The sequence below is a fragment of the Notolepis coatsorum genome, assembly GCF_963971535.1.
Source record: "Notolepis coatsorum genome assembly, chromosome: 14".
In the NCBI taxonomy this organism is placed as follows: Eukaryota; Metazoa; Chordata; class Actinopteri; order Aulopiformes; family Paralepididae; genus Notolepis; species Notolepis coatsorum.
The window spans coordinates 101,476,876-101,501,410 of record NC_140178.1 but is presented as its reverse complement, the minus strand read 5'-3'; the positions used below and the strand labels follow the sequence as shown (position 1 = coordinate 101,501,410).

The 24,535-nt window shown below is 44.6% G+C and overlaps 1 protein-coding gene across 1 annotated transcript in view; it reads right to left on the bottom strand.

Moving 5' to 3' along the window:
• LOC311241121 (uncharacterized protein) overlaps positions 1 to 24,535 on the bottom strand; it is a 56,805-nt gene that overhangs the window by 16,070 nt on the left and 16,200 nt on the right. The window contains exons 2-3 of the mRNA XM_084329823.1: positions 5,535 to 5,817; positions 328 to 391 (exon numbers count right to left, since the gene is read on the bottom strand). Coding sequence (XP_084185949.1) covers positions 328 to 391; positions 5,535 to 5,817 — 347 coding nt within the window. The remainder of the gene's footprint in view (positions 1 to 327; positions 392 to 5,534; positions 5,818 to 24,535) is intronic.

The following is a 24,535-nucleotide window of genomic DNA, read 5'->3' as shown; positions in this document are numbered from 1 at the left end:
CGTCTCAAAGTAGGCAGCGCTGATCCGAGGCCAGTCATAGCGAGGTGTATATGGTCACATGACCCGAGTGGTCTGATCCTAGTAGTACCCTTACTCTGGGGCCCAACTCGCCTTTTAAAAAATGGTGGTTCCTTCGCCGGGTCAACACTTAAAGGACGGAGGAACAAGACGCCAGGGGACAGGAAGGAGAGCGGTGTTTTGCACGTTGCAGGGGCTGGTGAATGTCACGCCACACACTGTACCATTGTATGAAGCCAGGTAGGCAGCAGGGGGGAGGGGGGGTGGATGGGCAGGGGGGGGGGGGGGGGGGGGGGGTGTCAGTCTCACCTGTGCTCCTCTGCCACCTCCTCCTTGATCAGTGTGTCGTAGTGGCTCTTCTCTTCCGCCACGTCTGAGACACAGGAGAGGAGAGGGTTAACAACGCACACGTAAAAAGAAAACGCATGTTGGGGAAACACCAGGGTTGGGATTAATGAAGTAAAAAAAAAAAAAAAACACAAAATTGTTATTTTATTTGCCAACATTGATGGAATGTTCTTCAGTCTTATTCAGTGGGTTGGATTATAGAACCTTTTTATGCCACTTCCTGAAGGCAGTGAATTTAAAGTGATGCCTCAGCGAGATCTCACTTACAATATGTAAACAAAGTATTTATAAATAAGTATGCATTACATATTCTTTTTTTTTAACCTACTTTTTCTCCTCCTTTTTCTGTGATTTTTCTCCCATCCCTATTTCCTCTCGTGCCAATTCTCCCTCCCCTGTCCTGATCGTTGCTCGCATGTGCCCCCCACTGGCCGGTCGTAGGGAGGATAGAAGCCCATCGCATGTCCCCTCCGATACATGTGGAGGCAGCCAGCCACTTCTTTTCACCTGCCAGCGCGGACTCTCATTGGCGAGGTGTAACGTGTGGGAGGCTCACACTGCCCCCGCCATTTCCTGTCTTTGCTGTGCAGGCGCCCCAACCGAACCTGTAGGAGTCGCTGTTTACAACGACCACCAGACTACCACCCATCGACTCCCCTCCCGCCGACTCTGCCAATTGAGTCAGTATGACGGCCGGCCCAAGCCGGAGGCAACGCTGACAGCCGGATTCGATACCGGTGTCTCTTGCGTTGGTGACGAGTGCAATGTCCGCTGCGCCACCCAGCCGCCCTTATGCATTACATATTCAAAAAACTTTTAACGTTTTTCAGAAAACATTTGCAGTTCCCCTGCTGGGGAATGAACCCGGGACGCGTGAATACTTTCGACAACAAATGTTTGTTTCCGCGTTCGAGTTTTGCGCTCTGATTGGCCAGGTCATGTGACATGTGCGCCAATCGTGGGACAGCAAGTTCTGCGCCTATTTCCGGGTCTAACAGCCTGAAAACTACCTGGCGTTCTATCGCCATGCTCTAAGACAAACTCTAACCTTAACCAACTTCGAAAGAGCGCCTAAGCTTAACCAGTGTAGAAGCTTGCGGTCCCACGATTGGGCGTACATGTCACATGGCCAGAAATGACCTGGCCAATCAGAGACGCGGAAACAAACATTTGTTGTCTAAAGTATTCAGGCACCCGGGACGCTCACATGGGAGACAGGCACCCGGGACGCTCACATGGGAGACAGGCACCCGGGACGCTCACATGGGAGACAGGCACCCGGGACGCTCACATGGGAGACAAGTGTTCAGGCACCCGGGACGCTCACATGGGAGACAAGTGTTCAGGCACCCGGGACGCTCACATGGGAGACAAGTGTTCAGGCACCCGGGACGCTCACATGGGAGACAAGTGTTCAGGCACCCGGGACGCTCACATGGGAGACAAGTGTTCAGGCACCCGGGACGCTCACATGGGAGACAAGTGTTCAGGCACCCGGGACGCTCACATGGGAGACAAGTGCCTTTACCTCAAGACTAGAGACACATTTTTCTGATAGCCTCACCCAAACCTTAACCACACTGTTACCTTAAACTAATCATAACCATAACTTTCTATCTTAACCATAACCGTTAAACATTAAAACAAATCATCATCATCGTATTGCTGTGTTTGCATCAGGGTGGGTGTCTTAGTCTAGTGGTGAGAGCTGTGTTTGTATCAGGGTGGGTGTCTTAGTCTAGTGGTGAGAGCTGTGTTTGTATCAGGGTGGGTGTCTTAGTCTAGTGGTGAGAGCTGTGTTTGTACCAGGGTGGGTGTCTTAGTCTAGTGGTGAGAGCTGTGTTTGTATCAGGGTGGGTGTCTTAGTCTAGTGGTGAGAGCTGTGTTTGCATCAGGGTGGGTGTCTTAGTCTAGTGGTGAGAGCTGTGTTTGTATCAGGGTGGGTGTCTTAGTCTAGTGGTGAGAGCTGTGTTTGTATCAGGGTGGGTGTCTTAGTCTAGTGGTGAGAGCTGTGTTTGTATCAGGGTGGCTGTCTTAGTCTAGTGGTGAGAGCTGTGTTTGTATCAGGGTGGCTGTCTTAGTCTAGTGGTGAGAGCTGTGTTTGTATCAGGGTGGGTGTCTTAGTCTAGTGGTGAGAGCTGTGTTTGTATCAGGGTGGGTGTCTTAGTCTAGTGGTGAGAGCTGTGTTTGTATCAGGGTGGGTGTCTTAGTCTAGAGGTGAGAGCTGTGTTTGTATCAGGGTGGCTGTCTTAGTCTAGTGGTGAGAGCTGTGTTTGTATCAGGGTGGGTGTCTTAGTCTAGTGGTGAGAGCTGTGTTTGTATCAGGATGGGTGTCTTAGTCTAGTGGTGAGAGCTGTGTTTGCATCAGGGTGGGTGTCTTAGTCTAGTGGTGAGAGCTGTGTTTGTATCAGGGTGGGTGTCTTAGTCTAGTGGTGAGAGCTGTGTTTGTATCAGGGTGGGTGTCTTAGTCTAGTGGTGAGAGCTGTGTTTGTATCAGGGTGGGTGTCTTAGTCTAGTGGTGAGAGCTGTGTTTGTATCAGGGTGGGTGTCTTAGTCTAGTGGTGAGAGCTGTGTTTGTATCAGGGTGGGTGTCTTAGTCTAGTGGTGAGAGCTGTGTTTGCATCAGGGTGGGTGTCTTAGTCTAGTGGTGAGAGCTGTGTTTGTATCAGGGTGGGTGTCTTAGTCTAGTGGTGAGAGCTGTGTTTGTATCAGGGTGGGTGTCTTAGTCTAGTGGTGAGAGCATTTGTGCGTGACCACAATCACTGTTAGTTTCGACTCCCGGTTTGTTTTGGACTTTCGCTGATACGAAATCTAAATATATTACTTATACAATAAGTCAATATATGACTTATGGCTATAACATAACGTACATTATGTACCTTTTTTCCAGTGGTCGATTTAGTACTATTTACATTTTCTGATGAGACCGCGTTGCAATCCTGATGCACGTACAAACACACACCTGTTATAACATCTGCTGTGGACATACCAGCGTCACAGCAGGAAGCCGGTGAATAGAGTAGCCAGCCTGTGTTGAGCAGGTCAGCCAGGCGACCACGGCATGTGGCCCTGGATTAACGGACGGACGGACGGATGGAAGCACGGCAAGGCACTGGCCTTCGTGCCGGAGTGTGTTACTCCTCCAGAGAGGGGAGACGGTTGACTGATGTGAAGCTATTTAGGCAGCTGGTCTAAGAGTGTCACGACCAGACCACCAGTGGATCATGGCTCAGAGCCGGTTGGAGATAGAGTTTCCGACCAGAGTCGGTTAACGGTCGGTTGTCAGAAGCGGAGATCTACAGGGAGCGTAGGCTCCGTCGTGTTGAAGTATTAGCCAACTTGAGAAGGTCAGACCGTGGACCATAAAGCAGAGCTTGTCATCGTGGCGAGCCGGTGAAGCTCTGCCATTTCAAACGGCTTCGCGTTGATGGAAATCAATAAAGAGTCCGAATTATTCTCACATGCGGGATAGGGGGAGGGGGATTATCTAACCCTGAGGTATTGAGGTAACGTTTCTCTGTAAATATATTTAATCCGTCGTTAATCCATTGTATTTCTGACTAAATGCTCAAATACACACGACCGTAATTCCGTATCACTCGATGAAACCCCACGTCGTCCACGGTCTCTGGAGACGAGAACACAAGGATTATTGGCCCCCCGACGGTCGCATGATTCTCTTTCTTCGATATAAGTGTGCCAAAGAGGCAGGCTTTTCCTGGAACTGAGTTATCTCTCCTGCACAGCCGGTGATGTTAGCCCCTGCAAGAAGCAGCTGCTCAGCGAGGCCGCCTACTGTTTCCACGCAGTGAGGAGGAAACAAAGGAAGCCCACAGACGCACAGAAACCCAGAGAAGACGCTCGACTATGGGACAATGTGAAAAGCCTGCAGGCACAGAGCTCCTGTGTTACCCGTATTGTCCTTCCTCAAGACTCCTGGAGACTCTGGGTGAATCAGGCACAACAAGAGCCCAAACTGTCGCAGCAGCCTAGGGCTAACCGAGAGGCCCAGGGGATGACTTGATCAAAAAAACGGCTGCCGGTTTGAATGGATCCAGTTGTTGTGGAAAGGGGGGATTTCTCCAGTGTTTAAAAAGGGAGGATATGTATCAAGGGAGGCTTCCATATATAGCACATTATTTCCATGGGCTACTTGGGTTGAACGAGCACTTAGCGTTAGCATAAAACCCCCACTATGTAAACACCTCAGTTCCTCTCAGCAGTCAGCGAAGAACATGCAGCCGCCTTGGTGCAAAGCCAAGCTATATAAGGTTCGGTTCCATAATCTATGACTGCATTATTCCACTTTAGGAAGCCTTTATTATAGTCAGGCTGCCTTTTCGGTCAGAGCCTCACATTAAGAGTGGAACTCTATTCCAACACGTATCAAGAGATCTCAACATGTACCGGTCATTTATTTCTCATTTAAAAAACAGCGGCTCATTGATAAGTCAAATCTGTCCGCATTAAAAACAACTTCCTCTACGTCAACGTCAAGTCGGTGTCTTGTTCTCCACATGCCGCCCGTGTCGCTCGCTTCATGTTCTATACGTCCGTGTTCCGCCTGCATGACTCAATGTTTGCTTAATGCCGTCCCGTTTTAGTGCTTCATGTGCCATCTATGCTTTTGCAGGCGACGGCTTGCATGCTTTGACTAATATTCGCTTAATGTCGCTTTAAGCTCGTCTTGTTGCTTTGCTTAATGTTGTCCCGTCAGCGTTGTCAACGTCATTTTAGCTGTATTAACGTTAAAATTATCCAATGCGACGGCTTTTTGTCTGTGGTAGTTCTTTTGTCTGCTAGTTATTTTATCTGCTAGTTCTTTTGTCTGCTAGTTCTTTTGTCTGGTGTAGTTATTTTGTCTGGTGTAGTTCTTTGGTCTGGTAGTTCTTTTGTCTGTGGTAGTTCTTTTGTCTGGTGTAGTTCTTTGGTCTGGTAGTTCTTTTGTCTGGTAGTTCTTTGGTCTGGTAGTTCTTTTGTCTGGTAGTTCTTTGGTCTGGTAGTTCTTTTGTCTGGTAGTTCTTTGGTCTGGTAGTTCTTTTGTCTGTGGTAGTTCTTTGGTCTGGTAGTTCTTTTGTCTGTGGTAGTTCTTTGGTCTGGTAGTTATTTTGTCTGGTAGTTATTTGGTGTGGGATTGGTGCACTCGGACCTCCAGGACGGTAGCTTACCGTGGTGCTCTGCCTCCAGGGCTGCAGCAAGCTCCTCGTATGTGTACTCAGCTACATGTTCCTCTGCGAAGTGGATGGGCTCGGGCTCAGGCTCCCACACAGGCTCCGGCTCCGGCACGGGTTCTGGGATTGGAGCTTCCTCGACCACCGGCTCTGGCTCAGCCACAGGCTCTGGGATTGCTTCCACCACGGGCTCTGGGACTGGGACTGGTTCTGGCTCTGGGACTGGTTCTGGCTCAGCCACTGGTTCTGGAGCGGGCGCTGGTGCAGGCGCTGGGACATGCTGCAAAAACAACATGGTTCAGAAAGATGGTTAAATGGTTTATATTTATATAGTGCTTTTATCCAAAGCACTTTACAACTTATGTCTCACGTTCACAAACATGCAAGGTGCCAGTTGGGGGTTTGTGGAATAACGGTCCCTTCCCTCCTCCTCCCAGTCATGTTCCAACCCCCCTCCCATTCACCCCCCGTCTCTCACCTGATACCATCCCCCATCCAGCCTTTCTAACTCACTAACTTCTAACTTGAACCAACAACTTTGGATTGGTCTCAAGTAAATTGGACCCAAATAACTGTAGAATGTCATTAAACTTATTTGTGAACTTCCTCAGAGAAGTGTCATTACTGGAATCAACATGTGATGAAAGTAAACCACGCAATGATAAGTGAAAGGAACATTATGGGAAATGCGCGTACCGTCTTCGCCAGAGTCGGATAAGAAAATAGATACTTTCAACAGAAAGCTATCCTAGCTAGGCTAGCTGATCCGTATCCGCTTTCATTCATTTGAGCTAAGCTAGGCTAGCTTGCAGCCGGATAGCTTTCTACTGAACGCACAGAGAGGAAATTGGTATCCACCTTCTCGTCCGACTCTGGAGAAGACTGTAAGCGCATTTCCGATAATGTGTTCCTTTTAAGATAAGATGGTAATTAAGATAAGACCCAAGATATCCTATAGCTTTTTTTATTTTTATTTAAAAAAAAATTTGTGATGAGACTACAGAAACATTGATATTCAGCAAGACGGAACAGTCTTCCAATCTCGAAAGTTCAGACAGATTGTTAACCAGCGTGATCAGAATCTATGGACGTGGCCACTTCCTTACACCGCCTGATCAGAGCCAGCTGAGGTGACAGGTGATCATACCATCGAGGTCCATTGTAAGGCTGAGACAAATGCCATTTGGAAGAATCGATAAATCGGGACAAAATGATAGATAAATATAGATTTTATTATTATTTTGCATGTGTAAACATTTGTTTAAAATACTTTTTTCTTAAAAAAGAAAAGAAAAACTATTATTTAACGTTAGTTTGTGTGTGTCACGTGCACTCACTGTAGTTTTTGCGATGCTGTTGTTGGCTCACGACACACACAAACTAATGTTAAATACGTTTTTTTTTTTTTTTTTTACACATGCAAAGAAAAACATAAATGATCGATTTCACACAGTTATCGATAAGTGGTCTCAGCCTTAGTCCATTGCTTTTGAAAAGACACTTAAGCTACCAAAATCAACATCCGTTTATATAGGCCTATGTACGTCTGCTTTTCTGCCTTTAAATTGACCATATTCACAGTGGCCATTTTGGATTCCTTTCCACCCTGTTCCGACCTTGGGTGTGAATAATATGGTCAATGATCCGATGCCTTGATGATTATCTGCCTTTAAAAGATTGAGTACAATGATGTTTTAATTTAGTCATAAATTGCTTATTGTGGACCATTAATGTCATAAGTATAATTTCTTTCCAGATTCAGACGCACTATGTTTTGCAATGCACTTTAAACTTAATTCAATAGTATCTATTGGTCAGTTTAAATCTTTAATAGCAAACCATTTCACCACACTTCCACTTTCTATATATATATTTATTTCCTATTGTTTTCTTGCTTGTATTATCTGCATTTCTCGACGTCATTGTAAATAAAAGCTGGGCCCCGTTCCCCGTACCTGGCTAACTGAGTTAGCCAGATCATTTTCAGCATAGCTTGACTTAAGCCATACATATTTCCGTTCCCCGACGTCGGATTTTCTAAATCGCCATGGTAACAGATCAGAAAGTTTGAACCTGGTCGAGGGCAGGGTTAAGTTCAGTTAGCTGGATGAACCATGGCCACGCCCCCGCAAAGAAATGCCAGCTCGCTTCCTGAAATATTTCTCACAGTCTAGATCCCATTATGCCATTCTGAATTATGTTTTTGTGCTTCGTTTAAAATGTAAAATAATAGGTCTACCTAAAATGCTGATAATAAATCATATTCAGCCTATGAATTTACTTTGTCCTATATAATGCACGTCATATTTATACGGATACGGCGCTCGCGACACACAGTTATTTTAATAACGGACTAAACGGATCATTGCAAATGTGAATCCCGCAGGGATATTTTAATGAATGAAACCTATCGGGTGTTTGGCTCTGATTAGTTTAATATTCTTCGCTGTGTATTTGCTTAACGGAGCACCCGGATGCGTTTCATTCAAGCTGAAGCATCTATGCGCGGATTGTGGATATGAATTATGAGGAATCTGAATCTGTGGAGTATTTAATTGTATCACTGTCACTGTGACAGTGTCACACGTTATTGTGATATTGTAACTGGGATTAAAATATATGAGGAGATGCGCTGTTTGATGGATTTGATGACGTGACGTGACTTGATAAATTGAATGAGCCTTTGATGTTTTTGATGAATGAATTTGAGAAAATGCATTTATCTTTTCAAGCACTGTTATCTGATGATGAACATGAGGTGTCACTGGTATAAACCAAAGGGTAATCAATTCAATGCATGTATGGATTAGGTCCAAAACAGATTAAAACCTGATTAGTGTAACTGCAAGCCTCCCTCCAAGCCTCTCTTTGGAAACCATGTATTTATATAGCACATAATACCTAAGCACATACGGTACAGATATCCTCATAATATAATTCGTATCAATTAGATATACTATTTGAGCTTGTTTTTATCCTTATTCTGAAAGAGTTGAACTAATTATTTTTCCCTAGCAAGATCTCATTTGATTATTCATTCCATAAGCCTACTGCCAGCAGGCACGTTTAAAGAAATATAATCTGATTGATTGGGGTAATGAGGGACTTAAAATTAGCCTATAGATTATGCATTTAACTTGTCTGCGAGGCTATTGAGCCGTACTGCATTGTACCCATTCTGCAATCTGTTAATAAAGTTTTAAATCAATCAATCAATCAATGCCGTTAGAAGATCAGGATTTCTGCGATCGACACCTGCTGTCTTTTCAGCTGAGGCGGCCGCACGCAATTATCCTGAGTCTCAAGTCTGGTTCAAATGAACGAGACTGAATCCACCTTCGAGGAACATGAACATCCCGGATTCAAACATCGGGTTAATTGAATCTGGATAATGGGACTTTTGATCGACTTAGTTGAACCAGGTACGGGGAATAGGGCCCTGGTCTACTGTTCCCTAGACACTCGATGCTTGTTCCCTAGACACTCTAGATGGTTGATACCAGAAAAAGGTTACACAACTCAGCTAGATGTGACTGATGGGCCAATCATAGTAACTCGTGTGTTATTATGCAATATTTCAGAGGCAGCAGATAGGATATCTGAAATGGCTTGTTTTTATTGATATCCAGGGGGCTATAGTTCAAAGGGCATCAGTCATCATTTTCACAACAACAGCTCTTAACATTTGGGCTAATGTTACATCAACATACCTTCCGAAAAAACAAATGCAATGAGACTGAAAAACTGGATTTTCATTGAACTGAATCTGACTTTTATCAATACCATACTTTTCTTTTGTTATTATGTTCCTTTAGGAGGAAGTTGACCCACAAGACCTTATACTGTCAGGAACTGTCATGGATGAGAGTCGATGAGAGACTAGTGTGTAGTCTTATTTTGTTTATGAGAAATATTTATACTTTACATAAACCTGTGTGCCTCTTTTTGCAGCTGGTGCTTATCAGTGATGGTCATGGCTATGGCACTAGACAAGCCTTGAGGGGTCGGTTCGCCCTGCCGAGACCCAGAACTGAAGCCTTAAAGAAGACTGTAATGTACAGTACAGGGCAATGTCCTACTGGAATAGACTTCCACAATATTTGGTTTCAATTACCAGTAAGGTGGGATTCAAGAGGAGACTACGAGTGGCTGTAATGCAGAAAGAGATTGATTTTGGTTGGGTCTAATCTGTGTCTAATGAATGGGTTCTTGTGTTGGGGAATGTCTTTGTCTAGTGGTTATGAGGAGTATTAGAGTATGAGTGTATGGAATGTTGTGCTGTTTTTGAGCACGTTTTAGTTTTCTCTGAGATGTCTTCGTTTGTTGTTTTATTGATATTTGTTGTTTTATTGATATTTGTTATTGTTCTATATTAGAAAATTTGGCATACATATTTGTTTGTATGTCTGATTTTGATTGGTTTTAATGTTCTATAATTGTTTGCATACGTTATTGGTGTTGTATTGATATTTTTTTTGTTTTTATGTTGTTTTATTGATTATTCTTGTTTAATTTTGTATGTTTGGATCCAGCAGACCCCAGGAAGAATAGTCGCTGCTGAGGCAGTGACTAATGGGGATCTGAAATAAAGAAATACTGTAAATAATACTATAACACTGATAGGAGTAGCACTATTACTCAGTAGTACTCTAGTGGCCGTGTCCTGACAGGAGTAATGTCTCAGTGTGATGTACCCGTCACCCCCAGGTGCCCCTCTCGTGTCCTTGTGTAGTGGCAGGTGCCCCTCTCGTGTCCTTGTCTAGTGGCAGGTGCCCCTCTCGTGTCCTTGTCTAGTGGCAGGTGCCCCTCTCGTGTCCTTGTCTAGTGGCAGGTGCCCCTCTCGTGTCCTTGTCTAGTGGCAGGTCCCCCTCTCGTGTCCTTGTCTAGTGGCAGGTGCCCCTCTCGTGTCCTTGTCTAGTGGCAGGTGCCCCTCTCGTGTCCTTGTCTAGTGGCAGGTGCCCCTCTTGTGTCCTTGTCTAGTGGCAGGTGCCCCTCTCGTGTCCTTGTCTAGTGGCAGGTCCCCCTCTCGTGTCCTTGTCTAGTGGCAGGTGCCCCTCTCGTGTCCTTGTGTAGTGGCAGGTGCCCCTCTCGTGTCCTTGTCTAGTGGCAGGTGCCCCTCTCGTGTCCTTGTGTAGTGGCAGGTGCCCCTCTTGTGTCCTTGTCTAGTGGCAGGTGCCCCTCTCGTGTCCTTGTGTAGTGGCAGGTGCCCCTCTCGTGTCCTTGTCTAGTGGCAGGTCCCCCTCTCGTGTCCTTGTCTAGTGGCAGGTGCCCCTCTCGTGTCCTTGTCTAGTGGCAGGTGCCCCTCTCGTGTCCTTGTCCTCTCTAACTCCCAGATGCATCTGACACAAGTGAAACCTTCTTCAACACAACAACCACCACCTTTCTTCACCGGCTCCGACAGTCCCAACAAATGATATATATACATTTCTACAAGGAGGTTGACTTGGGATAGAACCTGTATATTTTACCAGGGTGGACTGCAGATACGCACACAGTGATGTTATCGATAAGAGTAGGGCTACTACTCGATTATGGCAAATTATAATCACGATTATTCGTTGATTTGAGAACAATACCATATCATATGACGACGACTAAATTAGTTTTCCCCTTCTTCTCGACCAAAGGCTGCCTTTCTATCATCCTTTAACGTCAAAGTTATCAAAGACGTTTATAAAAAGAAAAAAAGAAAACGTAGCACACCGCTGTGAAGGAAGGGTGCGCTGCATTTACAACACAAGACAGAATGAGAGCAGCGCTGCATGAGGCACAATACTGGTTTTCATCTCCATGTTCCTGTTTTCGTGATCATAGGAAGCCTAAATAATTGTCAGGGCACATCCAATGAGATCACATTTTGGTTAGTTGTTTTATATAAGATATACCCATAATACCTGTTATCTAAAAAAAAACCCTACATACATATGCTCAGCTCGAAACCCCCCCTCCCGGACCCCACCTTGAGAAGTACCTCCACTATCCCTCGCACCTAACCAGACACTACCATTATAAGCTAGCTTTTATTCTCTCCACCACTTCTAACCACATTGACATTTTGGATTCATTGAGACCCAGAATTCTTGCTGTAGATATTTCATGGTAAATTACCTCGAGATATGTAAGAAACCAAACTTTACGGCACATTTTTTCCGGTTGAAACCAGCGTGATGCGATCAGCTTTTTGGCTACTGTGATACCCGATAAAACCAATCTCTTTAGCTGTGGATTCACTGCAAACTCAAAAACATCATTCAACAGCAATACCGAGGGGTGTACAGGTATATTCCAAGATACGAGTTTTGATATTTGTTGGGTCACATCTTCCCAGAATGCCTTAACTGGTGAGCAGTCCCAATACATGTGCATAAATGTCCCTTCGTCCCCATTTGTACATTGGGTGCATTTGGAATCTTGTTTGAGCCCCATTCGGCACAGTCTTATAGGAGTCAAGTATGTCCTGTGAATATAGTTAAGATTGATTTGTTGATGATCCGGGTTCCTTGATGTAAGTCGGACATTTGCCCAGGCTCCTTGCCAATCAAAGTCATTTTCCAGGTCTGGTATATCCCTCCTCCAGACAGAGTCAAGTTGGAGGGTTTCATACGAGGACGTTAGTAATTGATGATAAAATTCTGAAACAAAACCTCTCGATGTCTCTCTTGAGTAGAAGAATTTGTGGTATCTGTGGTGTTCAATTGGTCTGTCTAATGGAACACCGTGAGACTTCAAACATAGCTCTAACTGTTTGTGAAAAAGCCATGTGGACTTGGTGAGATTAAATTTTTTGCGTATTTCTTTATCACTACAAAAACCCTGTTTGTTAAAAATATCCCCTAATGAGTGTATGCCTTGCTTTTCCCATATAGGGAATCTTATAGGTCGTTTTCCAATTAAGAGAGCATTGTTATTGAATAAGGGAGTATGGTTGTGCCATTCTTGTGGGTTAGGATTTTTTTTTTGTGATTCACGCCATATCCGGATCGCATGAGTAATTATGGGGCCAAATTTTCGTTCACAGTGCTTGATTGGTAGTTTAGTGTATGCTATGTCCTTCAGTCTATGTGGGGCTACTATGTTTTCTTCTATTTTCCTCCAAGATGCTAATGCTTGGGAGTCAAACCATGTTGTCAATGGACTTAATGAGTACGCCTTAAAATATAGGAAAAAATCTGGAAATGCCATGCCACCATCTGCTTTATTTCTCTGTGCGGTGGATCTTTTTATACGTGGTGGTTTGTTATTCCAAATAAATTTGTATGTGGAGGAGTGTAATCTTTTCCAGTAACCCTCTGGAGGGGGTAACGGTAGCATTGAACAGAAGAAGTTGATTTTAGGTAGTACATCCATCTTAACTATTGATATCCGTGCTTGTACTGTGTTCTTAAGTTTTGTCCATCTATCAAGGTCGTCATTGATTTTGTTTTGGATTTTTGTGTAGTTGTGCTTCACCGTTTGTCTTATGGTAGGGAATATTTCCACTCCCAAGCATCTGAAATGTTTTACCATCGGTATCTGTCCTGGGAGGGTTGTATCTTTTTTTGCAGGGGTGTTAAGTGGAAGGAAAGCCGACTTCGGCCAATTTATCTTAAATCCCGATAAATCACCAAAGTCCTCAATCAACTTGAGCAGATGAGGCAATGTGGTGTTGGGGTTTTTCATGAACAATATTACATCGTCCGCATATAAACAAATTTTTTGTTGTGTGCCCTTGATTACGATAGGTTCTATGGATTGGGATTGTCTTATATATTGTGCTAACGGCTCTAATGATAGATTGAACAGACCGGGACTAAGAGGGCAACCTTGTCTGGCTGAGCGCGATACCGGAAAGATATCGGAGATGATTGTGCCTGTTATAATCATGGCCGATGGGTCTTTGTATAATACTTTAATCATATCGATGAATCCTTTTCCTAACCCCATCCTTTCTAGCACTGCCCACAGATACGACCATTCCAGCCTGTCAAAGGCCTTCATAGCATCCAGGGACAGTATCGCCTTAGGTATGGTATCCTCTTTGTCGGCATCAAGTACGTGCAGTATACGTCTTATGTTCTCAGTGATCAGGCGGCCTCCTATGAAGCCAGTTTGGTCCGGGTGAACTAAAGACGTCATATGCTTTTGTAATCTGATGGCTAATACCTTAGAGTACAGTTTGATATCTGTTCCGAGGAGGCTTACAGGTCTATAACTACCGCACTCGTTGGGGTCTTTGTCTTTTTTAAGGAGGACTGTTATGAGTGCAATATTGTCGGTTTTATGGAAGTTCCCCTCTTTGACTGAGTATAAGATCATATTTAGTAATAAGGGGCCAATTATGTCCCAACAAGAAAGGTACATTTCTGATGGGAAACCGTCTCTTCCTGGAGCCTTACCACTTTTCATTGCGGTTATGGCCATCTTGAGTTCCTCTAGTGTGATCGGTATTTCTAACTGTTTAGCGTCATCCTCTGAGAGTTTAGGGAGAATAATTTGATTAAGAAATGTGTCCATTTTGTTTTGATCGAAGGTCATTTCTGATTTATATAAATCGGAGTAGAATACTTTGAATGTATCGTTTATTTTTACCGGATCTGTTACAAGTACTTGTTGTGCTCTAATGGTAGTTATATCTGCAAATGTTGCATTAATTCTTAATCGCATGGCTAATAGGTGGCTGGGTTTGGAACCATGGGAGTACTGCTGTTGTCTTGTGCTGCGTATTTGTATTTCCGATTGTTGTCTGTATATGTCATTGATCTCTATTTTTAGTACGTTAACTTGATTTTCTAGTCGAGTTGAGTTGTTGTATTTCAGAGAATTAAATAACGTTGAGTAAAGCGTTTCCAGCTCATCCAGTTTTGTGTTTTGATTCTTGCGCATTTTGGAGGAAAAGCTATCCGTGAAGTCTTTGATCATTCCCTTTACCGACATCCATATTATTCTGGGGTCTTGCACCGAGTTTACATTCTCCCGTTGGAATACTATAAGAGCTTCTTTGAGTTGTGTAATGAATTCCTTGTTGTTAAGCAGCAACGAGTTAAATCGCCATCTTGGGGCTCGGGAGGATAGTATACCAAATGTACCTTTAAGAAGTAAATAACAGTGATCTGATAGTGCGTTGGGTATCATTTCCACTTCATAATTATCAAATAGTTTCTGTGATGCAAAGACATAATCTATTCTGGATAGTGTCTTATGTCTCGCAGATCGACAAGAGTACTTTCGGGTCGTGGGGTTAAGTAACCGCCATAAGTCCTTTACACCTGTAATCTTTGACCAATCCTTTAATGCCTTCGATGAATTCTTTTGTTCGCTGGAAAAGGCGAGGTAAGATTTGTCTATCCTTGGGTTCCAGATGGCATTAAAATCCGCTCCTATTATAAATGAGTAATCGGGAATGTCTAACATTGCATTGGTTAGTGTAGTGAAGAAATCTTCTTCGTACAAATTTGGGGCGTATACCGCTATCAACGCTATTTTCCTGTTCTTATGTTCAATCTTAGCTATAGTTATCCGACCTTCTACATCAGACCATACTCCCTTTAGTACAATATTCAACTTACGTTTAACGACTATTGCTACACCCCGAGTTCTCGTACCAATAGAGGAGTGACTGATATTATGGTATATGTTGTCTGCTAATTTACCTATGTCTTTCCCTAGAATGTGTGTTTCGCTTAGCAGAGCAATGTCCACATGTTCTTTTTTCATCAGTGTGAGCACGCTTTTGCGTTTAAGTTGGTTATTTATTCCCCCGGTGTTCCATATCATTATATTCAAACTAGCCATAGTCTATACATGTTGCATTGTAATTTTTGGTAATGCTTCTAGAGTGCGAGGCAATACTAGATATACATCCCACTAGTGAGGTCCCGTTGAGAGCCGAGCTTAAAAACATACATATATACAAATAAAAATCCCCTACCCTTCCCTCCCACCGAGAGTCGTACAGGATTGTGTTCCATGAACACAACCTTTGCGTATGACTCTCTCCCTTGCACCACCGGATATCCCAGAATGATCCAATTATCCTTAACATTCCTATGTATACCATAGGATCTAACACTCTAAATTCTACCATAAGTAGAATGTCGACTGTGGCTTGGCCACTTACCCGTAAAAAATAAATAAATAAAAATTTAAATGAGATAAACTAAAAATAAAGACCAAAAATAAGCTTCAATTGTCATGCCTTAATCACTTACATTTTATATGAACTTGTAATTTATAGTAATTTATAGTAACCCATGAATAATATGAAGGTATTGAACTGAAGAGAGAGCCTCAATAAATCAGAGAGAGCGGATGAAAAAGAAAGAAAAAAAAAAAAAAAAAAAAACAAGTAAAAGGAAGAGAACATTAACTTAGATCTTAAAAGAGCATTGCTATGCTTAAACATCTAAAGTATTAATTGGAGAAGTAGTGAAATTATTTCCCATTAATAAAAAAACAATTTTTAAATACGTATATGCAGCATTTCCCCCGACCGGGGTGGGCGATGATCGTTGTGTAGAGTGATCTTTCAGCCGGCCGGCTATGATGGCTCTGTGGTTTTGCATCTAGATAGCTGTTGATTATTCCCCCGAGGGGCTTCTGGTAGAATGAATGACCACGTATTGCTGATATTCCAGAATGCTCCATATATCAAAGAATGCTTCGATGTTCTAGATTATTCCAATATGTCATTTTTACATTGTCTGAATGTTCCAGTATGTTCTGGAGTGTTCCAATCTTAAATCCAATATGTCCGCAATAATATACACGTCGGGGAAAGCATTCAAAAACTCTGAGCACGTAGGTCTCTCTGTCCCAAATCCTTGATATAGTACAACCTGAATATTAAAGGTTGTACTATATGGTGACCTTGCATAACTGAGATTTAAAAGGCCATTTATACACTAATCAGCTCCTGTTCAGACAGGAATTTGGCTGCCTCTTCAGGCGATTTGAGGAGAACTTTTGCTCCTTGTTTGTCGACGGCGCGAAGTATTGCAGGGTATATTAGTAGGGGTCTGTGTTTCCCCAGGTATAGTTGAGACATCACCGTCTTGAACTTGGCACGCAGTTCCACTACATCACGACAATAATCTTCAAAGCAGTGTATTGGTACCTCCATGTGTTTCAGATTGCCTTTCATCTTGCGAATTCCACGCATAATCATTTCTTTTATTCTGACTTGGCGCAGTACAACTAATATCACTCTGGGCTTAGCGTTGCTGTCACTGGAGCGGGGTCCCAATCTGAAGCACTCATCCACCTCCGGTATTTTAGGAAGGATTCCTGTTCCCAAGATTTTCTGTAATTCTGTGGCAAACTCTTCAGGGTTTTCACATCTCACTGATTCGTCCAGACCGACAATGCGAATATTCAGCCTGCGTTTTTGATATTCCATCTCGAATATTTTGGCTTTCTGTTCTTTATTGATTCGCGTGAGCTCCTCCGTTATTTCGCTGAGCTCCGTCTTGATTTCATTGTAGTTCCCCTTCATCTCAGCAGTTAGGTTAACTGTGTTAGCCTCTACTTCCTTGTAGATGTGAGTGAATTTGATTTCGTGGGCTTCCACTACTTTCTCCAGAGCCTCGGTGCGTTTATTCTGTGCGTCGGCGTCCGCTCTCAGCTCATCAATTTTGCCTTCAATAGATTCTTTAATAGCATCTACTTTTTGAGTTATTATCTTCTGTGATTCTGTGATCATTTCCTCCATTCTCTTCTCTGTGATCATTACCTCCATTCTCTTCTCCATTGTCTTCCCCATTTCCTCCATTTTCCGGATGATATGATCGGTATCTGCGGAGGTCTTTGATGGGGTTGAACTTGAAGCGGCCTCTGTCGAGTCAATACTTTCTGCTGTCCGCTGTACGTATCCTGGGTCCTGCTGCGGGACCTCTTCGACTAGTTTTTGGTCTTTCCTTGGGTCTTTCCTTGGTGGCATCTCGATTCTTTTGGTCAATATAGTTAGTTGATAGTCTCAGTTGATATATGCGTCAAGTTTTAAACGCATTAATGATATATAATTATGATTTTAAAATGAAAAAAAAAATAACGGGTGAGCAGCTGTGTCACATGCGACCTACTCCATTCTATAGCTAAACCGGAAGTTGTGTGTTGTCATGTTTGTTTATATGTTTGTTTTAAAAAAGAATAAAAAAATAAAATACAAGGAAGCCTAAATAATCATTGAAACTCGATTAACCGCCCAGCCCTACGATACAAGTGTACTACATACATCTCACCTGTTCAGCAGATCAGACCTTTTTATCCCTCATCTTTTTATCATCCGCTATACTTTCTTTATTCTTTATCTATGTATACTTTTTTCCTTTCCCATTACTTGCCTGTACCACCACCACCGCCCCCCCCCCTCCCACTGCTATGACTCCAGAATTTCCACAAGGGGATTAATAAAGATCCACCTCATCTCATCTAACCCCTCCAATATATCCTCCATGACGGACCTCATCACTCACGCTGCTCTTCTCTCCTCTCTTGTTAATTTGACGTTACAGAGACGCACCAGCTGTCTTGTGTGAAGTGCTGAGTCTGCATCACGGACATCTGAGCCCAGTGTGTCATCGTGCCTCTACACACGACCTCCGCAGGGCGTGAAGAGCCGCGGCCGTGGTCACCATCTTAGGAACGGTTTGGTGACCCGAGAGCATTTAGCCTGGCTTACTTTGTGGGGGGGGGGGGGGGGGCATTTAGCCTGGCTTACTTTGTTGGGGGGGGGGGCATCTCTTGCTGACATGCCTGCGTAAGCCAGGGAATAAGTTTATGGCTCAGGTTCTTTTTAAAAACATATTAGCGATATGTTATTCGAGGAGCCCTAGATAAGAACTCAATGAATGAATTATAAAACAATAAAGTAATAAATGGATAAAAAAATAAAAACAAGCAAAACAGTAATGTTGATTGATTGAAAACTTGTATTAACGGATTGCAGAATGGGTACAGTACAGTACAGCTCAATACACACAATTGTTAACACATTCGGGGCCAACCACATATATATACGTGTTTCGGCGCCATGCTTAAAGGGCCAACCACGTGTGTATATATACGTGGCAAGGTTGTTTTGGCTTTTATTCCATTGTAATATCCTACTCAATGTCACCGAGCGGCACTGCAGATTTACCCTACTCTTGGAATTCGGAAAAGTGCATTACCGGCCAGATCCTCGTAGGGGCGCTGTCTCGATAATGCAGTGTTCCCTGTTACAGACCTTTTTTTTTTTTTTGTATTATGAATGGACTTTTCTGTTAGCCTAAAGCTATGCGTGTAGCCGAGGGCCTGGAATAGTTTTTGGGGCGCTAAATTCAGTATGCAGTAAAGGAATATATCATCAGCCAATGGACATATGGATCTACCAGATGGCGATCGATAACTGATAAATCCTTTTTGCAGTCCAACAGGCCACAGGTAAGAGCGATTTGACGTCAATTATAGCCCGATTATAGCCTTGCTCTCATAGCCATCCACCCGGTCAGTGAATGAGGCTAATGCCGTTATTGGTAATCAATAATCAGAAACGATGTCCCCTGCCCCCCCCCCCCCCTTTCATGCATTCATGGTGGACCATGATACCGACAATATGCATTTTGAGTTTTAACTCTAGCTTGTCTATAGCCGAAACACCATTAAATTTAACGTTATTAGCTTAGCACCCTATATCTCGCGTTCCAGGAAATACCCCAGAACATTCTGCTATAACGTTCATATTCAAGAAGCTATAAAATGGGAACGTATTGATGAAAATTGATGATTATTTATTTAAGGCATATTGAAGGGACGGTTTATAGTGTCAATTGACAATGAGAATGGACAGATAGCAATAATATAAAGTATAGATTTAGCTCTACAAACAGCCTCACGCACAATGAAAGGTTGTTTTGAAATGCTGGCCGTATAGAGTGGGCCCTGTCTAATCCCAATGGCCCCGAATGTGTTAAGGGGATGCAGACCAGAGAAAGACTTCCATCTTGTTTACATCAGGGTCCCCCATTTTCAATTCATAATGATATTGAAAATAAAAATATTTTCAATTCATAATGTAATGTTCGAAAAGGAGTAGGATGAAGTGTAAACTTATGTATTCCTACCCCCTTCACATTATCTTACGCAACTCATATTAGCTCATTTTCATACAACCCAAATGTCCACACTATGAAAAGAAAATATTATGAAAATAAAGTATCAGTAATAATACTAATGATAAGCCCACCGAGCACCAGCCACTGGACAGGGACGCCAGGGCTCAAGCGGTCAACACAACGCCTTCTCATCCATATAACTCTGAGATATAATCCTTCCTTTTATATGTTTTTTTAAAGTAATTTATATTTGTGCTTTGTTTTAATTCCACACTCAAACCATTCCACAGATACACTCCACAAACTGAAATACACATACTCTCATCATGACACAATAGGTACAGGCAGCTTGGCTTTTAAGAGATAAAGCGATTCAAAATGACACTACTGCAACGGAGGTCAGATATTAAAAAAGGTATTTCCACAGAGCTTAGACCGTCGAGGTCACAAACGTGGGTTTTGACTCGTAAAATGTACTTTCAATCCAGCATCTCCTGGTCCCGACTGCTGTTTCGCTCTTTACCGCCCCCTAGTGGGTCAGTGGACGAACGCTGCGAAAGAGGGCCGTTCCGTTTGCCCGGCATCGAGCAAAACCGCAGTCTGATGAGAGGCTGGATTAAAAGTTCATTTTCGATTAAACAAGTTCATTTTTATGACGCAAAAACCAATGCGTTTGTGATCGACACAATCTAAGCCCTTTGGACACGCCTTTATTTAAATATTTTATTTCTAAAAGCCACTCTATAGCTATGGTTGCTCCATAATCAAATACAGAGTAATGATGACTGGTCAGTGCTAAATTGGGACCCACAATCTTTGTAGCCCAGGACACATTTTGGGCCCCCAACTGATTTTAAGAAAGCAAGTTTTTTATGAATCGGGGACAGTGAATGGATAGTCTTGTAAAAAGTATGATTTTGTGAACGGATAAGTACGGCAGGGAGCAGTACGAGCAGAGTCAGAACACAGTCAAGTGAGACATCATAGATAGAATAGAATATTAATACTTTATTCATCCCGAGGGAAATTTGGCACTACAAATCGCTCACAGTAAATATTTAGGTAGGTAGTGTATAGTGGGTGGGAGGGGTTGTCCCCGATGGCATGGAGCTTAGCAAGGCTACTCCTCTCCGCCACCACCGCTAGAGAGTCCAGCTCCGCCCCTACCACGTTACTGGCCTTCCTGACCAGCTTATGCAGCCCGTTTGCCATCCCCCGCTCTCAGTCCGCTGCCCCAGCAGGTCACAGCGTACAAGAAGGCGCCCGCCACCACCGACTCATAGAACATCCTCAACATCCTTGTACAGACGTTGAAGGATCTCAGCCTTCTGAGGAAGTGGAGTCGGCTCTGGCCGTTCTTGTAGAGTGCCTCTGCGTGTTTTCATAGAAAGGACACGAGGAGACAGACGGGACGGAGAGGGGCAGTCCTGTGGTTCCATTTAGCCTCGGGGCTCGACAAGCTGCCCAGCGGTCCCACGTCAGATTCTTCAGGATCACATCTCATCTCATGACGACACAGGAAAACCCCACGGCGTCCCAGACGCCCCTCGACACCGGGTTCAATTAAAAACTGTGAATGTGGTCAACGGCTGCGTTTCAATGCCCACATTGATGCCGAAATTAGAGCACATGACAGAAATCCCTCTCCTTATCATATTCCGCAAAAACCGCATCCCGGCCGATCCCTACCCTGATAGACCGCCGCGCTGTTGGCCAAGAAGCCATTGTAGTGACAACCAGTAGCATCGCGGTGGACGGAACATTAAGATTCTGTCAGGGGGCCCAAACTGTATTAAGCTATTTCTGTTGGCCCGGGAACTGGTGCCTACTAGGCCCTTAATCCCAGAGCAAACCCTGCCCCACAGCCCTCCCTCAACACCCAGACACTGGAAGAGAGACCCCGCCTCACAGCCCTCCCTCAACACCCAGACACTGGAAGAGAGACCCTGCCCCACAGTCCTCCCTCAACACCCAGACACTGGAAGAGAGACCCTGCCTCACAGCCCCTCCCTCAACACCCAGACACTGGAAGAGAGACCCTGCCTCACAGCCCTCCCTCAACACCCAGACACTGGAAGAGAGACCCTGCCTCACAGCCCTCCCTCAACACCCAGACACTGGAAGAGAGACCCTGCCTCACAGCCCTCCCTCAACACCCAGACACTGGAAGAGAGACCCTGCCTCACACCCCCTCCCTCAACACCCAGACACTGGAAGAGAGACCCTGCCTCACAGCCCTCCCTCAACACCCAGACACTGGAAGAGAGACCCTGCCTCACACCCCCTCCCTCAACACCCAGACACTGGAAGAGAGACCCTGCCTCACAGTCCTCCCTCAACACCCAGACACTGGAAGAGAGACCCTGCCTCACAGTCCTCCCCTCAACACCCAGACACTGGAAGAGAGACCCTGCCTCACAGCCCTCCCTCAACACCCAGACACTGGAAGAGAGACCCTGCCCCACAGCCCTCCCTCAACACCCAGACACTGGAAGAGAGACCCTGCCCCACACCCCCTCCCTCAACACCCAGACACTGGAAGAGAGACCCTGCCCCACACCCCCTCCCTCAACACCCAGACACTGGAATGGCATCCATCTAGCAGCCAACAGATCCTGGCCCCGTTCCTCTGCCTCTGAATTCCTGAGCCATTAACCACCAGAATGCCCGGCGCACGGCACACGGCACAAGCAGAGGACCCGACTCGCATGTAAAACCAAAGCCGATCAAAGCCAGGGTCACGCCCTGCTAAACGCAGGGTCATTTACACGCCTGGTGAGTCAGTAAGACGATACTGATGATTAAGTACGACGTAATATGGAGCACGGTCAACAACATGGAGGCCTGCCTCTCTCGACTGTTGTTATACTTCTTCTCGCTCCTAATTTGGACAAATATCTTAATGATGAGTAAGCCCTATATGCGTGATATCGTCGGACGTTAACCGTTTTCCTTTGGGGAATTAGGTGGCAATTTCTTTTTTTAGCCAAGGGACATTTATTTTTTTCCTTTTCTGTAATGAAGCCAATCCGGACGCCGGCTTGGATCCAGTAGATGGGAGACGGACGCTTGTAAAAAGAAAAAAAATGAAGATTGTAAGCCAACGCAGCTGACACCTGTGTCTAATTAGCTCCTACTCAGTTATAATTAGTAGTTTATTAAACTGAGTAGGGACTAATTAGATGGACAGATGTCAGCTGGCTTAGAATCGGTTAACCGTCTGTAGTGTGGTAGTGAAAGGGTTAACCTTCTGTAGTGTGGTAGTGAAAGGGTTAACCCTTTGTCGTGTGGTGGTGAAATGGTTAAGCTCGTGCTGCGTTCCAGGTGCGATGGTATCCTCAACAACCTGCGCCGCCATTGGATGGGCGCGGGTCACCGTGACCCGGGTGACCCCACACCGTGACCCCACACCGTGACCTCCCAGTCTCCGTCATCACCAGTGGCTTCACTCGTCAAAAAGAGACCCATCTCAGCAGCAGGACACGGAGGTCGCAGGGTGCAGGGAGGGAGGTGGATGAATACTGTAGCCACAACTACCTGAGCAACAATAAACAGACGAGGCATTCATCACCGCAGATCTCATTTCGGGGGCCGACGGGGGGAGAGGTGAGAGAGGCACGGCCGTGTGAGAAGCAGGCCGTCCCCCCGGAGAGCTTAGCGGGCTGTTAAAGACGTAAGAGGAAGATGACGAGGAGGATGATGATGATGATGGAACGCTGATGCAGCTGAAAACACTGGAGAGTGAGTGTGCCCCTTTGTATCCCCACCCCAACAGTGTGCGGTGAATTCAGTTCTGGCTTTGTTGTAGACTTCTTAAGAATACCATAGGAAGGGCAGGAGACATAGGTTTGTTTTGCAATGAAAACATGGCAGAACACAGTTGTGTGTGTGCGTGCATGAGTGAGAGAATAATAATGATGATAATAATAATTTACGCTAACAAAAGGTGCATACCGGTAGTTGTATTCAATATAAACAAATATAAAAACGCAGTGAAATTATTTCATAATACCACGTTTGGTCACTATAATCGTGATATGCCAATCATGCTGCTATGATGCCTGAATTTCCCCAAGGGGATCAATAAAGGAATATTTTATCTTATATGAAATGTCCATAGCGTTACATCTCTACCCAGAGCGATGTTTAGCACGGTTTCAAAGGGTCCCGTGGAGAGAGGGGGGGGGGGGGGTGAGGGCAGCAGGCCAAGGCATCTGGGGGTGGAATAGGCTCCTCTTGTGTCGGAGACCTCTCTCCCACCCGTGCCCTCCGTCTCTGGGTAAACACAGACACATTGTTCCCACTGCCCACACCTCCTCTCTGGGTGAGCTTACCAACACTGACCCCCCCCCCCTCCCGTTTATCAATGAAGCGACAACTGGCTTCCATTCCGTTCTTTGTGTGCAGGTCAGTCACCACATTCACACGGCGGTCATTTTGCTCTTACGTCATTGCTCAGGTTGGGATCCCTTTTTTTTATCCACTTTTCTCCTTATTTTCAATTTTTCTCCCATCCCAATTCCGAGTTTCCAATTCTCCCCTCCCCTGTCTTGAACGTTGCTCGACTATGCCCCCCACTGGTCGATTGTAGGGAGGATAGAAGCCTTGCATCACGTGTCCCCTCCGCGTGAATACTTTCCCCAAGGTGGTTGACCTTCCGCGTTTGGTTTACGCGGCCTGATTGGCCACTGACGCTTCTCTCAGCACCCAATCGCATTACTCCTAACGCTCGCTCCTAACTTTCAGAACTTCTCTCAGTTCCACAAGTCCATCGCATCAGCTACCTACCTGCATCAATATACTACTAACTAGGGATGTCCCGAAGATCGGGATCGAAAAAAATTTCTTAAACTCATACTGAGGCCTTAGTTTTGGTTTTAAATTGCATATCATCATTCATTTATTTATTGTCACACAGAGCAGAAGAAT